The sequence below is a fragment of the Ziziphus jujuba genome, chromosome 11 (assembly GCF_031755915.1).
Source record: "Ziziphus jujuba cultivar Dongzao chromosome 11, ASM3175591v1".
In the NCBI taxonomy this organism is placed as follows: Eukaryota; Viridiplantae; Streptophyta; class Magnoliopsida; order Rosales; family Rhamnaceae; genus Ziziphus; species Ziziphus jujuba.
Genome location: NC_083389.1, coordinates 6,563,059 through 6,577,007, shown reverse-complemented (window position 1 = coordinate 6,577,007; position 13,949 = coordinate 6,563,059). Strand labels below are relative to the sequence as shown.

General features: G+C 33.8%; 2 protein-coding genes across 4 annotated transcripts; both read left to right on the top strand.

Moving 5' to 3' along the window:
• The first annotated feature begins 4,482 nt into the window (after positions 1-4,482).
• Positions 4,483-6,409, top strand: LOC107431855 (heavy metal-associated isoprenylated plant protein 45). Its single transcript, XM_048465216.2, has 3 exons — positions 4,483-5,523; positions 5,662-5,737; positions 6,226-6,409. Exons 1-3 carry the CDS (start codon positions 5,323-5,325, stop codon positions 6,369-6,371), a joined length of 423 nt encoding a protein of 140 aa, XP_048321173.2. The 5' UTR covers positions 4,483-5,322; the 3' UTR covers positions 6,372-6,409.
• Positions 6,410-8,697: 2,288 nt separating this feature from the next.
• On the top strand, positions 8,698-11,167 carry LOC107431854 (uncharacterized). 3 transcript variants are annotated; one of them, XM_060812780.1, is made up of 2 exons: positions 8,698-9,313; positions 10,336-10,840. In XM_060812780.1, the coding sequence occupies exon 1, from the start codon at positions 8,823-8,825 to the stop codon at positions 9,297-9,299; it is 477 nt and encodes a 158-aa protein (XP_060668763.1). In that variant the 5' UTR covers positions 8,698-8,822; the 3' UTR covers positions 9,300-9,313; positions 10,336-10,840. The 3 variants fall into 3 exon arrangements, with proteins under 3 accessions (XP_060668763.1, XP_060668762.1, XP_015898355.2); XM_060812779.1 differs by lacking the exon at positions 10,336-10,840 and adding an exon at positions 9,908-10,210; XM_016042869.4 differs by lacking the exon at positions 10,336-10,840 and adding an exon at positions 10,886-11,167 and having other exon boundaries at positions 8,700-9,313.
• Positions 11,168-13,949: the final 2,782 nt, after the last annotated feature.

The window sequence follows — 13,949 nt, the reverse complement described above, 5'->3', positions numbered from 1 at the left end:
TTTACAAGTACTCTGCCTCTATTTTTCTGACCATTCATAATTCACAACAACTTGCCTCGCAATGGCATTGGTTTTGCCAGAAGTAGTTATTGCTATTTCTGAAGTTTCTTATTTAATGAAAGTGTGTGGTTACATACAGTACACAGGCTTGTTATCCAATGGCCTTTAACCCCCCTAAACCTGCCAATAAGTTTTTTTTTTTTCAATATTTAGTTCCTTTTCATTGTTGCATTTCTTGTATCTACAGCAGCATTACGAACAGATATAGCTTAAATATCATCTACCTTGTCAATGCTATATTGTACGGTCTATTCTCTCTCATCTTTCTTGCTACATTTGTAATTCTAATATGCTTTTAGTTATCCATTTTTGTATTGCATCAAGCATCCGAAGCATTTGTTTCTTCCCATTTCTCAAATTTTGTTTTAGGTGCTCGTCTCTCTCTTTCTCTCTTGCCGAGTTACTTGAAGCTTATAGTGATAGTTTCATTTTGTTTAAATTATAGGTAAATCTCAGTTTTTTATTCTCCAAATAGTGATAAAAAAGAGTATAAAATGCCTTGCATTGACAGTATGCTTCAGATAACAGTAGTCAGTATAGCCCCTCTCTTTTTCTAACAGTGTACTGTGATGAATAATTTCAGTTTCAAAAGTAATGGATTAACTGTGTCTTTCCTTACACGTCCGAATCTGTTTGTCATGTTTATTTTTCATGCAGATGTTGAACAAGGAGCTTTAACCAGGGACTACTTGTCAACTAGGTGAATGTGTTTACAGTAATTTTCAGTTGCTTTTGCATCGGTTAAGTGTCCTATATTACAAATAAATTGTACTCTCTGATGCCACAGAGTTCCCATCCTTCTTGGTCTTAGATGGTAGTCTTGGTTACTTTACACTCGCATATTTCAATGAATAATCTAGGTAAGAGTTTTTCTCAAGTTCTTTTACAAAGAGCTTTTATTTGACATTGTTCTGTAACCAGACAGGGCCAGTGTTTGATGGTTCTCATAATGATTTGGGATTATCATGAATATGGTTCACATAAAATAGTCAAATCAACTATTATATTTGTTGTATAATCTGGTTTGTTCTAGCATCTTTTTGAGGTATTGAAATCCAATTATCTATTATTTAATTTATGAGAAACCATTATCTTATGGTGTTCTATCCCTGTTGAAAACTTTTGTGGGATATGTATATGGCTTGAGATTGTGTGGGATAAGATACATAATTAAAATGGGTCTGAGAGGGAGCATCATGAGATTTGCAACTTTGTAAATGGCAGTGCAGTGCCAGAAGATCATTGAGAGTTAGAAGGTACACACACGTTTAATAATTATATTGCTACAGATCATAGTGAGAATATATAGGTACTTGGCACTTTCAAAGTTTACTCCGGTGGTTAAGTCCCAATTTTGTGCTCCATCATGACAAAACCGTTCATTTGAGCCACCATCATGACAAAGCCATTGATTTTTCCAATTTGGCCAATAAAATTCTGTCTTACAGACTTGGTCGGATGTGTACTAAATTGGCAGAATTGGAGGGGAATCTAGGAATTCATCACCACATTGATTCTGTGTCTTACTTTAGAAAGGATGCCTTCTTAACTTTTGTACTGGCTTCCTCATTTATGCCTTTTGAGGCTATTACAATTTGGAATAACTCCAAATTTGTTAAATTTTGAACTTTTCAATCTTTCTCATTCTAGTTTTGTTAAATAGTTGTGCATAAAACGAAGACTTATAAGCTAAACATGGTTAAAAATCAGCTTGGAATATAGAATCAGCTTTAATTTTTTCATTCTTTTCCTTTGTAGGTCTTTTGTTTACTGTTGCATAAAACAAGCGTCTGCTGGAACAGGACATGAAGTACAGTTTTTACTTCTAAAGGGAAGATAAATTTTTTTTTTTTAATTTATTAAGATATAAAACAACATCCAAGCAGACGAAAAACAGATCCAACCAACTTGGACCCCTCCTCACCCATATTTCATAATTTTCTAACCAAGTAGCTTTCCTAGCAATAACATGAACTATCGTGTTTGTATTTTTTGGAGAGAATACATATTAAAAATGTCTCAATCACACATCAAACACATAATCGTGTTTGGGTCCCATTGTTCATATGGGTTTTTAACGTTTAGTTTTGGCACTCAAAAATTATATATATGCCGATGTGATAGATCCATGACGCCGTCACCTGGAATTTATATATGAAATTTTGTATAGTTGGCAGCCAATTCATTATGTTATCAATTGAGAGATGAATCACGCATGCTATGCTTTTCAAAAGGACCTCTTTAAATTAGTTTTCTTGTTCAGTCTGTCGGTTCTACTATCCCCATTACGAGTTTAAAGTGTGTATATATATATATATATATATATTTATTTTGTGACCCCCAATTGGCAAAGAATTATAAACCCCTTTTTTTTTCCCCTTTTTTTGGCTTGTTTATTTACATACAACCCATGCTTCTTGCTTTATAAGTTATTTAAGATAATTTATTTCGTTTGCTTGTAACTTTTATAGTTGCTGTGAAATCAAGAAAAAAAAAAAACACTTTTATATTTGCCATGATAGGCAAAATTAAAATTCATGGTGGCATCATCAGATTTTTGTCTGTTTGCTTTGAGGCATATTCTTCATTATTGTCTAGTGTGCTGTCCAAATTCCAGATACAGTACAATCACAGATTATGCCCCCAGTTGGTGTTCAATTAGAGAGAAAGTAATCTAATTTTTCAAGCTTTGTTGTACTAATTCACCGTTTAGGTAATAAGCAGTTTAGCTACCAAGTTACCAGCCCCTGCCAAGATACATAATTACCACACAAGTGGGCAGCATCCATAAGGAATGTCTGTAAAGAATATAAAATTTAAACAGTATGTGTATATAGCTCATTTAGCTCTGGCATATGCAGATCGCTAAAACAATTGTATATTTCCATAATTTAAAATATGCTTTGAAATCCTTATAATATTTTCGTTCCTAGCAAGAATAATGTCTTTCGGAGCTTAGTTCCTAACACCTACGATCCATATTAGAGTTATATGCATCATTGTTGCTATAATTACGATCCATATTAGAGTTATATGCATCATTTTTGCTATAATTATTACTCATTTTGTTATGTCGAAAAGAAAGCAAAGAAACTCACCAAAGATATTAGTACTACTGTAAGCTAGGATTTCTTATATATAACTCATGAAATATTTTTATATGAAAATCTATATATGTTAGTCCACTTACATTTTTTTTTTTTTTTTGCAGTTTTCTATGAGTTCTTTTTTTTTTTTTTTTTCTTTTTTGGCATTTGTACACACACACACACGTATATATATTTATTTATAAATACATGATATATTTCGTCAAGTGAAATGATAGACAAATTTGTCTTATTGTTTGTTGAGGTGGATTCTTTTGAAGGACAAAACTAATTACCGAATACAAACTTGAAACTTGGTCATTCTTGTCATTGAATCTAAGTTGAAAATGCTGGTCTTTTTCCATGTCATTTAGCTAAAGGCTAAAGGCTAAAGTGCAAAACTGCACTATTTTTCTTGTGCCCTACAGTTGGTCCTGGTCACCCAACAAGAAGAGACTTGCGGGGATGGAGATTGCTTCCTCACAGTGATAAATCCACAATAGAACATATATACTTGCTTTTGGGCTGGGTCAGGTAAACCCACATGAGACTCTTGTGCCACTCGACTTTCTATTTGCCAAATAAAGATCATGTGTCCCACACGTGCCTAACATGACTTCACTACAAGCTTTTGCAAAACTTGTCTCAATTTCTCCATTATGAAAGAAAAGCCATCTTCACATGGACCAACCTGTAGAGAATAGAAGAGAAACATTTAAATCTTTTCAAACTCTTTCAATCTTTCTAATTATTTAAAAAGTAGAATACTGAGCTCATGGGCACCAATAATTGGAGGCCGTCTGTCCCATTTCTATTATATATTATTATTGAAGGCAAAGACAAATATGCAAATGGGGTTCGTATTCTTTTTTACTCTATAATGGGTTTCTGAATTATTTGGTGGTATTATTTTCAATTGGTTCGGCTACACACTTCAAGAGTTACTTAGTGAGAAGAAGATTGTTCCTTATTAAATTGTATGTGGTTTAGATGGCTAAATCAAGAAGAATATACACCGTTTACTCTCTCTCTTTTTTTTTTTCCAATTTTCATTTCAAAATTTTGCCAAATGTCAAAGATGCTCTTATTCTTATAATAAACTACTGCGAACTTATAACCACATGCACGTTAATTTTTAGTCCATATATGTACCTTATTTTAAGGAGGAAAATATTTGGTATGAGAATCGTTAGTGGTTAGTACTATTAGTATAGCTACGAGCTAGCTGGTACAATTATCTCACAATTTTCATGGGGGGTTTACCAAATATTCTATCTTTTGGACATCTTCGTTCTTGCACTATTTCTCATCCCCATATCCATTGTTCAAAAAAATGGACAGTCATACGATGCTTATCCACATCTATCTATCAATGCTACCAAAAGAGATTGAAAACCATTTCTATATTAGCCAAAAATAAATAAAATAAAATAAAAATCCACATCTATCTATAAATATTATTTTCCCCCAGCTTGAAGTAGCAGGTGTCACATGCCATAAAGTAAGGTGCTCAACCAATTCCTCCATTTGTGACTCTAATTTTTTGCTTCTCTCTCTCTGTCTTTCTTTCTCTCAATCTTAGCCTTCTTATATGCTTTTGATGCATGTATATTAATTGAGTTTCTCAAATCTATTAGCAACATTGCCGCATGAATCTTCCTTCTTTTAGCATTTTTTTTTTTTTTTTTTATGAAATCCTTCTTTTAGCATTTTACAGATTTAATTGCAGGTTCATTCTTTAGGAGTTGGTCTCATGGCAAAATCTAGTCCAAGTTTAAACGGTTTTTAAGAAGTTGATTTATAGTTAAAAAGTAGTGCTTTTTGAATTATTTGATTCCCTTATTCGTTTTCTCGACCGGCTGATAAAAATATATAGAATATTGGGGGTTGGCTTTTCTTTGCTTCTTCATAGGCTTCTTGGTTTCTGTTTTAACTTTTTGGCTTCCCCAATGAATATTTGACCTTTAGCACCTCTCTCTCTCTCTCTCTCTCTCTCTCTCTCTCTTCTGCTTAACCCATTATAATTTATATATTTGTCCACAATTTTTTTTGCCTTGGATTTCACACCGGGGGAGGCAGTTGGTTGAGGAGAAAGAGACAGAAGGTTATTGAGAATTTTTCTGATTAAGTGGGAAGTTTCTCTGTCCAACTCAGATTTGTGTTTTGTGGTGGAAAAATGGGGAAGCTTAGTCTTGGCAGGATGTTAGACTGTCTTTGTCTCTCATCTGGTTCAAGTTCTTGTTTCTGCATGAATTCTGTGGAACACCAAGATGAGTTTGAGAAAAGACCACTCATAGCAAGTGAAAAAAGCCAGTTGCTAAGATTAAAGGATGTGGTTTCTGGGAATCAGACATTAGCTTTTCAATTGAAGCCCAAGGTAAACAAATTTCTTATCTAATTTGCTTTTGCATATATATATATATATATATATTAATTTACCCCTTGAACAATAGTTTGAAGCAATTCTAATTTGAGCTGGAATTTGTTTTCTGTCAAAAAAATTTGTATGATGCAGATGGTATTGCTAAAGGTATCCATGCATTGCAATGGCTGTGCTAGAAAAGTTGAGAAACACATCTCAAGAATGGAAGGTATCTATTGAAAATTAAAAGGCTTTTTCTTTTTCTTCTTCTTCTTTTTTTTTTTTTTTTTTTTTTTTTACCGATTCATATTTTACCTTCTTTTCCATCTTTTTTTGGGGAAATTACTTAGAAAAAGCCAAATCTTGAAGACTTAATGTTTATACCCTTCTTGCAATAATGCATATGCCTATGCATTTTATTTGGTAAGGGAAAAAAAAAAAATTTCTTGTTTTGAGAATTCGCAGACATTATTTATATTCTTTCAATGTAAAAACAGATTGCACGAATCGAGGGAAAAAAAAAGAATAAAAAAGAAACACAATTACATATCACCAGTAATAATATTTATCGGCAGTGCTATGATTTTTATTCTTTTCCCGTGATTCTAAACAAAAACTAGCACGTTTATTATGTTTATGAATGCTTTTGCTTTGTTTCTGAGTTTTTTTTTTTCCATCTTCTTGAAATTGATTACTTCTCTGTGACATATAAAACAGGAGTGACCTCGTATAAAGTAGACCTGGAAAGCAAGATGGTGGTTGTCATCGGAGACATTCTTCCTTTCGAAGTGCTGGAGAGTGTCTCCAAAGTGAAAAATGCAGAGCTTTGGAATCCACCAAAAACAACTAACACCATATATTGAAAATCCACCGCAACAAAGACAAACAAGTTTGATGTGAGAGTAAACAAAAGGAAAAAAATAACTATGTATTATTCTATGGTGGTCATAATCGTACAGTGTATGATATCAGTGTCAAGTCATTATTTGTCTTATTCTGTGTTGCTGCAGAGAGATATGGGAAAAAGAATCTGCAACCTGCAAAATTTTCAGGCCTCTTAATTTAAGGTCCTTTTTCCTTCTTGCTTTGGCAACATTTATAATGTAATATCAGTTTTTAGCAAAGCTTTTAGCTAGGCCACGGAGGGCTAATTTATCCATTAAAATTATGGGTTACAAATGTAGGTGCTATTTTCTTTATTATTCCCTGAATCATGTGCTATAGAAACTCAAAACCACACTAAAAAAAGGCAAGCTGCTCTCAATGCTTCGCAATCAATTGGTTTCCATGCCTATTGCCTTTAATGTATACTGATAAGCTAGCACTTAAATAATCATGTTTAATTACTGGTTTTGATTTTGAAGAACAGAAAAAGGACATAAATCCACCATTTTTAGGCTTTAGCAATTTGATGCATAAAAGTAAAACCCCGTTTTCCATAGAATGGCTTAATGGGCTGTGAAAACTGGGTTTTCTTGATCCAAAAACAAACGAAGCCCAAATTTATAATCATAACCCATCACCAAATTCATCATGCATGCCACATATAGGTGGATAGAGAATTCTAGAACAGTCAACCATGCACATAAACCTGTATGTAAGGCTGGGTTGAGGAAGGTGAGGAACAATGTACACTCTGCACGAAGCAAAATAATGATCCTGAATGTGAGAGATGCATTGAATCGGAGCAGGTTGAATCAGTTATGGTTATAAAAGCATGGAAAATGGGGGAAGCAACCTCTGAGGCATTGCACCAAAATTTATGGAGGCATTTTCTGAGTTCTGCAATCCCATAAATAATATTATAAACAGAATTGAATCCCCAATTCCACATTTGTCAAATGTAGTTAAGAAGGTGTCAGAATTTGCACTCCTGATAGCACTTTGCATTTGCTTTTCTTTTTCTTTTCATTTATATTCATTTAGAAAGAAGTCATTTTCCTCTCTATTCAAATGGTTTGGAACAAAGATTTAAAAAAATTAAAATTTTTTGAAAAATATGGTTCTTTAAATAGACAAGTTTTGACAACATTAAATATTTCTATCAAGAAAACCTCTAGAATATTTTGCTTTGAATTCTAAAATTTAAAATCTTAAAATAATTTGATCAAAATAGTATAAAACAAAAATTGTTGGAAATCATAAACATTTCGGGAAAAATTGACTTCAATGAACCTTTTAAAACATTTAAATCAAAAGTTAAATCACCTTTAGTTTGCCAAGTTTTATGGCCGCCATGTTTATTTGACATTATTAAGGATTATATAAAATATATTTTGTATTTGGTGGTGGAAAGTAAGTCTAAATTAATTAATAAATAAAATATGTTAATATAAATTAATTTAATTTAGGTTTAACTTTTTCCAGTGCTAAATGATATACTTTCTTTAAGTGATCTTCTTTTGTTTTATCCAACCAACCAAGTGTGGTTGAGGTGTTTGGTAGTTCGGTTGCAAAAAGTGAACCTACCATTATGGTAGATGGATTTGAGTGATCCGGGCTCTCTCGGGTTAATCAAATTTAAGTGGGGCAGCCCAAATTATGGTATAAGCTTTTAGGTCCATACCTTACATCATAACCTACACAGCCCAAGCCTTCAAAAAGCATATCAAGCTCAAGTTGTTAAACAACACTGCGTTGAGGGAAGGGGAATGCCCATGTAGGAAGAAATAGCAAAGTATAGATATTTTGCAAGAAATTATTATAATTTCATGTTTGCTCCCAAAGGGACCACTAGGGGAGAAAAACTGGAGAAGGAGGTGGTTGGAATTTATGCAAGATAGTCTTTATAAAATTTATTTCTTTCTTACGGACCACGATATGGAATATTGGAATCTGGACGAAAGAGCTAGAGGAAGGATTAATGAAGATTTGATTCGTTGAAACGCACCGTAGTGATTACAATACATATGTCATTCGTCACTTGGACCACAACCTTATGGGGGACGTATTTAACCACGTTATTATAAATTATTTATTATTTTTTCAATTTTTGGATCTATGGGTTTCTACCGCCGTTTTAATTTTAGAATGAAAAAAGGAAATAAAGGGAAATAGACTAACGTCGTCGTTTGTCTGGCCCTCTGCGAGTCTGCCATTTACCACGTATTAGAATCCTTGTAAAAATCAAATCAATGTTTTTACATTCACGGCCTCTTTCTTTTATCTTCTTGTTCTGAATAAACCGTGAAGACTAATTGAAAAATGCACATAAACAGATCCGCAACTAAATCAAAAGCTGAACACTTTCTCATCGTCGCTCCTTAAGAAATATATAAAAAAGCAATTAATGAGAAATAGATAAACGAGACGACATGGCCAAAATCTTGCTTTCCTTCTCTTTCGTCTTTCTATTTCTTGTTTCCCATTCCTCTCAAGACCCGGTCCCAAACCCGAACGCGAACCCGAAATCGTCTCCGACCCCGGTCCACGCGGAGCTTACCAACTTCGGTTTCCCAATAGGTCTCCTACCCAACTCCGTCTTGAGCTACACTCTTAACCAGACCTCCGGTGACTTCTCCGTCGACCTTGGCGACGCGTGCAAGATCACGCTTCCCCCCGATAACTACCTCGCTACGTACTCGAAGAAAGTCACCGGCAAGATCGTGAAGGGTCGGATCGCAGAGATCGATGGGATAAGAGTCTGGGCTTTCTTCAAGTGGTGGTCGATTACGGGGATTCGTTCAAGCGGCGATAACTTGGTCTTCGAGGTTGGGATGGTAACTGCCAAGTACCCGACGAAGAACTTCGATGCGAGCCCAGCTTGTGAGGGCCGGCACTCGTCTTCTTAAAAAATAAAAATAAAGTATGGTTCTCTAACTTTGTTGATCCTAAATATTCTGTTTTCAAGTTTCGATTTTGATTGTTAGGGTTTTGATCGTTATTTTGGGTGATTCTGACTTTTTCCTCTTCAATTGACAAAAAAAATAAAGTTTGCGATTCGGTGTTGGATGGTTAGATGTAGCTATAGCAGTTGAAATTCTTTTTCTTTTCTTTTTTTTAAAGTTTAATTTTTTAATGGCCGGTTGAAAGCAATGCTTCACCTTATTGAATTGACCTAGAGTTCAATTATTTGTACCTTTATATGTATAAAAGGAATCGAATTTATCCTCTGGGTTTTTTATTTAACTTTTGTTTGTGGGACGATATTTGAATATTCGGTGTTGCTTTTGTAACTGCTCAATTACTTGATCTAATATTATTCTGAATGATCTAAAATGACAAAACTTTATAATGTTAACAATGTTACTATGCATCTCTTTTATGTGTTACTGGTTTTATGTGTGGTTCATGACCAACTTTCTGATTTTTTTGTATTTAAAAAAGTCCCAACTTTTTCACAATCTTTAGGATTGCACTTTTAAGTGATTTCTAAATGAGGTTTTGTTAATGGTGTTAGGTAGGAATCCAATTTTGGCCATGTTATAAAGTTGAAGCAATCAAATTGCTCTATATGCAGGTGAAGAAGTATATCCTATGACTTTGTAGTTTACTAGATTTTAGTAATTGGAGCATTCTATAGCTTGGCACAAGTCGTCTTTATATCTGAGCTTCCTTCAGAGTTTCTGTCTTGTAAGAAATACTGGTTTCAAAACTACTATTTTTGCTACGGGCAGTTTAAAGATATCTAGGAGACCTGCAATGCTATTAGTTGTATAAAATATTAAAATAGAAATAATAATTGTAGAAGCATATAAAAATATATCATTTGTTTGCTGTAAACTTTAATATGTTGATAATGCTGCTGAGTGGGGACATTTTAGTTTAGTCTTTCTTTTTATGGTTGGTGGTCTGTGGAGACTAGTGACACCTTTGGCCTTCAAATAGTTCGAAAGGTTGTTGGCCGGACTCAAATCTGAACAGTTGTATGTGCGTGCTGCTTTTACCGATGATCATATTCTGGAGTCTGGACTAAGTACCAGATCATGGAAGCCTAGCCTCTTATCTTTCTGTGACCTTTTAAAAGAATTACATATGCTAGAGTTGGAAGATATTTATGACTTGTGAATGACCAAGTGAAGCTCAGAATCTCCAAGAGTGCTGGTCGCTGCTGCTGTTTAAACTAGGAACCCATAAACTAGAATCTCCAAGAGTCCAACAAGCACGCATGTTGCTGTCATATTTTGATTGCCACATTTTGGTTCTGATTTGTGCCTTTGAGTTTGCTTTGCCTTCAAGCTGTCTTCTTTTGCTTCATAAAAGTTTAGGAGAATCGTGTTTGTCCAATGCTTTTTAAGTTTTTAGTATTTAACATTTTATTGCAATAAGGTAGGTTTATCATCTTTGTGGAATAATTAGCTAGTTGACTCAATGAACGGTGAGCTTTTGAAGATGCTTACTGTTAAACTTACTTTAAATTTGTTTTCCCACTTTGCAGGGAATCTATATGCTGTATCCATGGATTTAAATTATGTGTGTTGTTAAGCATAACACTGAATCTTAGGTGAATGAAATAATGAAGCTTCCTCCTACTGCCTGAATTGTTAAGGCAATATCCTGGAATGTTCCTTTCTTGTTTGTATATAGTTATGTCATGTTTTCAATTAGTGTTACTTTTATTGTGGGAATTGGACGTGTCCAGTAAGAAAATGTTATTTATATTCTGTATCGACGTTATACTTCTGCTTTTACTAATTAATTCAATAATGACATTGGATAACCTACCTCTCTGACAAATTTCATTTTCTTTAACTCTGTTGCTCTTTCTGTTTTATAGTCCTGAATGTTAAACCAATCATGTAAACTTTGTATAAAAATCAAATGAATAGAAATACTAGCGGCAATAGTAGTGATTTCGAAGCTTCTTGTTTGTTGTTTTAAATGATTACCTAAGAAATTTTGATTTGATTTATATCTGGTTTGGCGTTTCTTACATGTTAATCAAATACCATAACGAAAAAGTTTTTATTGTTACCGGAGGCAGAGACATCAAAAGATGTATGGCATTTTCTAGTCTTGTACTATAATCTGCGTTCTATTTGGAAAGATGAGGAATTATCTTTTGAAAAACAAATTTTTCAAACAAAATATAATTATTCCTGACCGCGTGTCAGACATAACCAAGATTTCAGAGAAAAAAAAATAATAATAAAAATATCATGATGGCACTAGAGTTATTATTAATTCCGGTACGTGACTCGTTTTATAGTGATGGGGTGGGACTAACATTTGAAAAAACAAACACAAGAATAAAATAAAATAAAATAAAAAACAAAAAGCATTGGACTTTAAAGTCCCATTGCTTTGCCCCGACCTATGGTGTAACGCAACTGAATTCTTCTGTAAAATTGGTCCGGACCAGTACAAGGCAGTTGAGTCATAGATAGCAACAGATGGTACTCAGCCTTTTACGAAAGACGCTCGTATTTATTATTAATTAATTATTACTTAGAAATTGTATTCCATGTTAAAATGGAGCTTTCGGCTTGTGGTTAACATCCATTCTTACTCATCGGTATTGGGGTTAATTTCTAAAGCCAATTCTTCGTATTGGTGTGGTTAATACACCTTTAAAGTTATGGATTCATAATATCCCACCTGTATCCCTTATAAATTAGAATCACTTTACTCATCTTAAAATAATAAATATACATATTTTTTATGTATCTTATTCTAACGTATTATACTTATGACATGAGCATCGTTTGGAGTCTCAGAAGGCCAGGCGGAACAGGACTTCTGAATTTGGCCACATTATAAATTATCCCTGGTCTTCGGTTGGTCTTTAATACTTTACCAGGTCAGTTGCCGTACATGTCAAACATAAATTTGGACCAGTTTTAGGTTATAGCATAAGAATCCCATCGTAGTCAATTCTCCAATTACATTTATTTATTTAATTTTAAGTTTAAGAAACCAAGAAAATGGTCACATTGTCAAGGAATTAGGTTCTTTTTCTAGATTCCGCGTCCTTTCTGAAATCTGAAGAAGATATTTTGACCAAGTCCCACCGCAAACAAATTATCATGGATAGGCACTCTAAAATTTGAGCCAATGCTACAAAGATTTCTAGAGAGTGAAGGACCTGCCATAAGTCTAGTCTTTGAGAGGGAGAAAGAGAGAGAGAGAGAAATGAATAGTATTTTTTGGTGGGGAAGAGTAATTTTTTTTTTAAGAAAGTGATATTTTTTTTTTATGTTTATTTTAGGTGAAAAAATATGGGTTTAAAAAATTAAATTCTCATCAATATAGTAAAATATGTAGGAAAGTTATTTTCACATATATAGGTATTATTTTGAAAATTTCAGATAAATTAGTTATGAATTTTTTTTTAAAATACATATTTATTCTTAATTTATTATATAATTTTAAATTTAATTACTTATAAATCTTAATTTTTTATTATTTACCAAACAAACTAAAAAAAAAAATAATTTTCAGAAAACTGAATCTCAAAAAATTAAATTCTGAAAAATATTTTTTCTCTAACTTTGATACTTTCCAATCGGATCCTTACCACCTTTCAAGTCTATTTGTTGGCCAGAAGAGGCACAATGCCACATGACCCCGAACCTGATCCTGATCCTGACCCTGACCCTGGTCCTGGCCATTGAGGCTTGTCGTTTCGCCACTCACCAGTAAGGATCTCCCAAGTCTAATTGTGTTGGCTAGTTGAGGTATATCAAATTTTGCCAAAGCACCCAAATCCATCAAGGCTCTTTAGCCGCCCGGACTTGTCACTTCAACAACACAATCCTGAAACCACCCACCAATCAGGCTGGGAGGACGGTTGGTTGGTGAAAGCCCAAAGTGCAATTGGGTGATTTGGTATACACATGTATAAAAAGCAGTTAAGCACAGCTCGTAGGTTTTGTTTTTAATATCTACACGTAAAAAAAAAAAAAAAATAATGTGAACTTTCGGAAAAAAAAAAAAAAAAAGTATTGTAAATTGAATCATGAAAAGTACCTAAACCCATGTTGTTTTTTGACATGCACCTTTTTTTGACCAATTCCTTTTACCAAATTTTTGAAGATTCCGTGTGCCACGTGTTAATTTTGTTATTATATGTGTATGAAACCCATGACTAATCCGTCAATTAATCTCCTTTTAATTTTTTTTCGTTTAAATCGTGAGTCAACCACTTGGAACAAAATTGGGATTCCACCGTTTGTTGAATCTGACGGTTCAGATTTGATCATTGAGGAACCAATACCCTTGGACTAATGCTCAATGACATGGACTTAAATTACACTTTTTTAAAACTCTTTTCCAACAGAACCTTATGAACTAAATAATAAAAAAAATTTCCTGTATATTGTAGTAAAAAATGGATAATATTACCCTTACGCGTTGATGACGCGCGTATAAAACACGGACCAATAACAGCAGGAGGCAGTGCTACATGTACTTTTCTGCGCAGCAGAACCAACCCTGCTTTCAAACTCAACAGCAAACCAGAACGCGCGATATTAGCGCGTAAGCTACCATCGGCGCCCTCT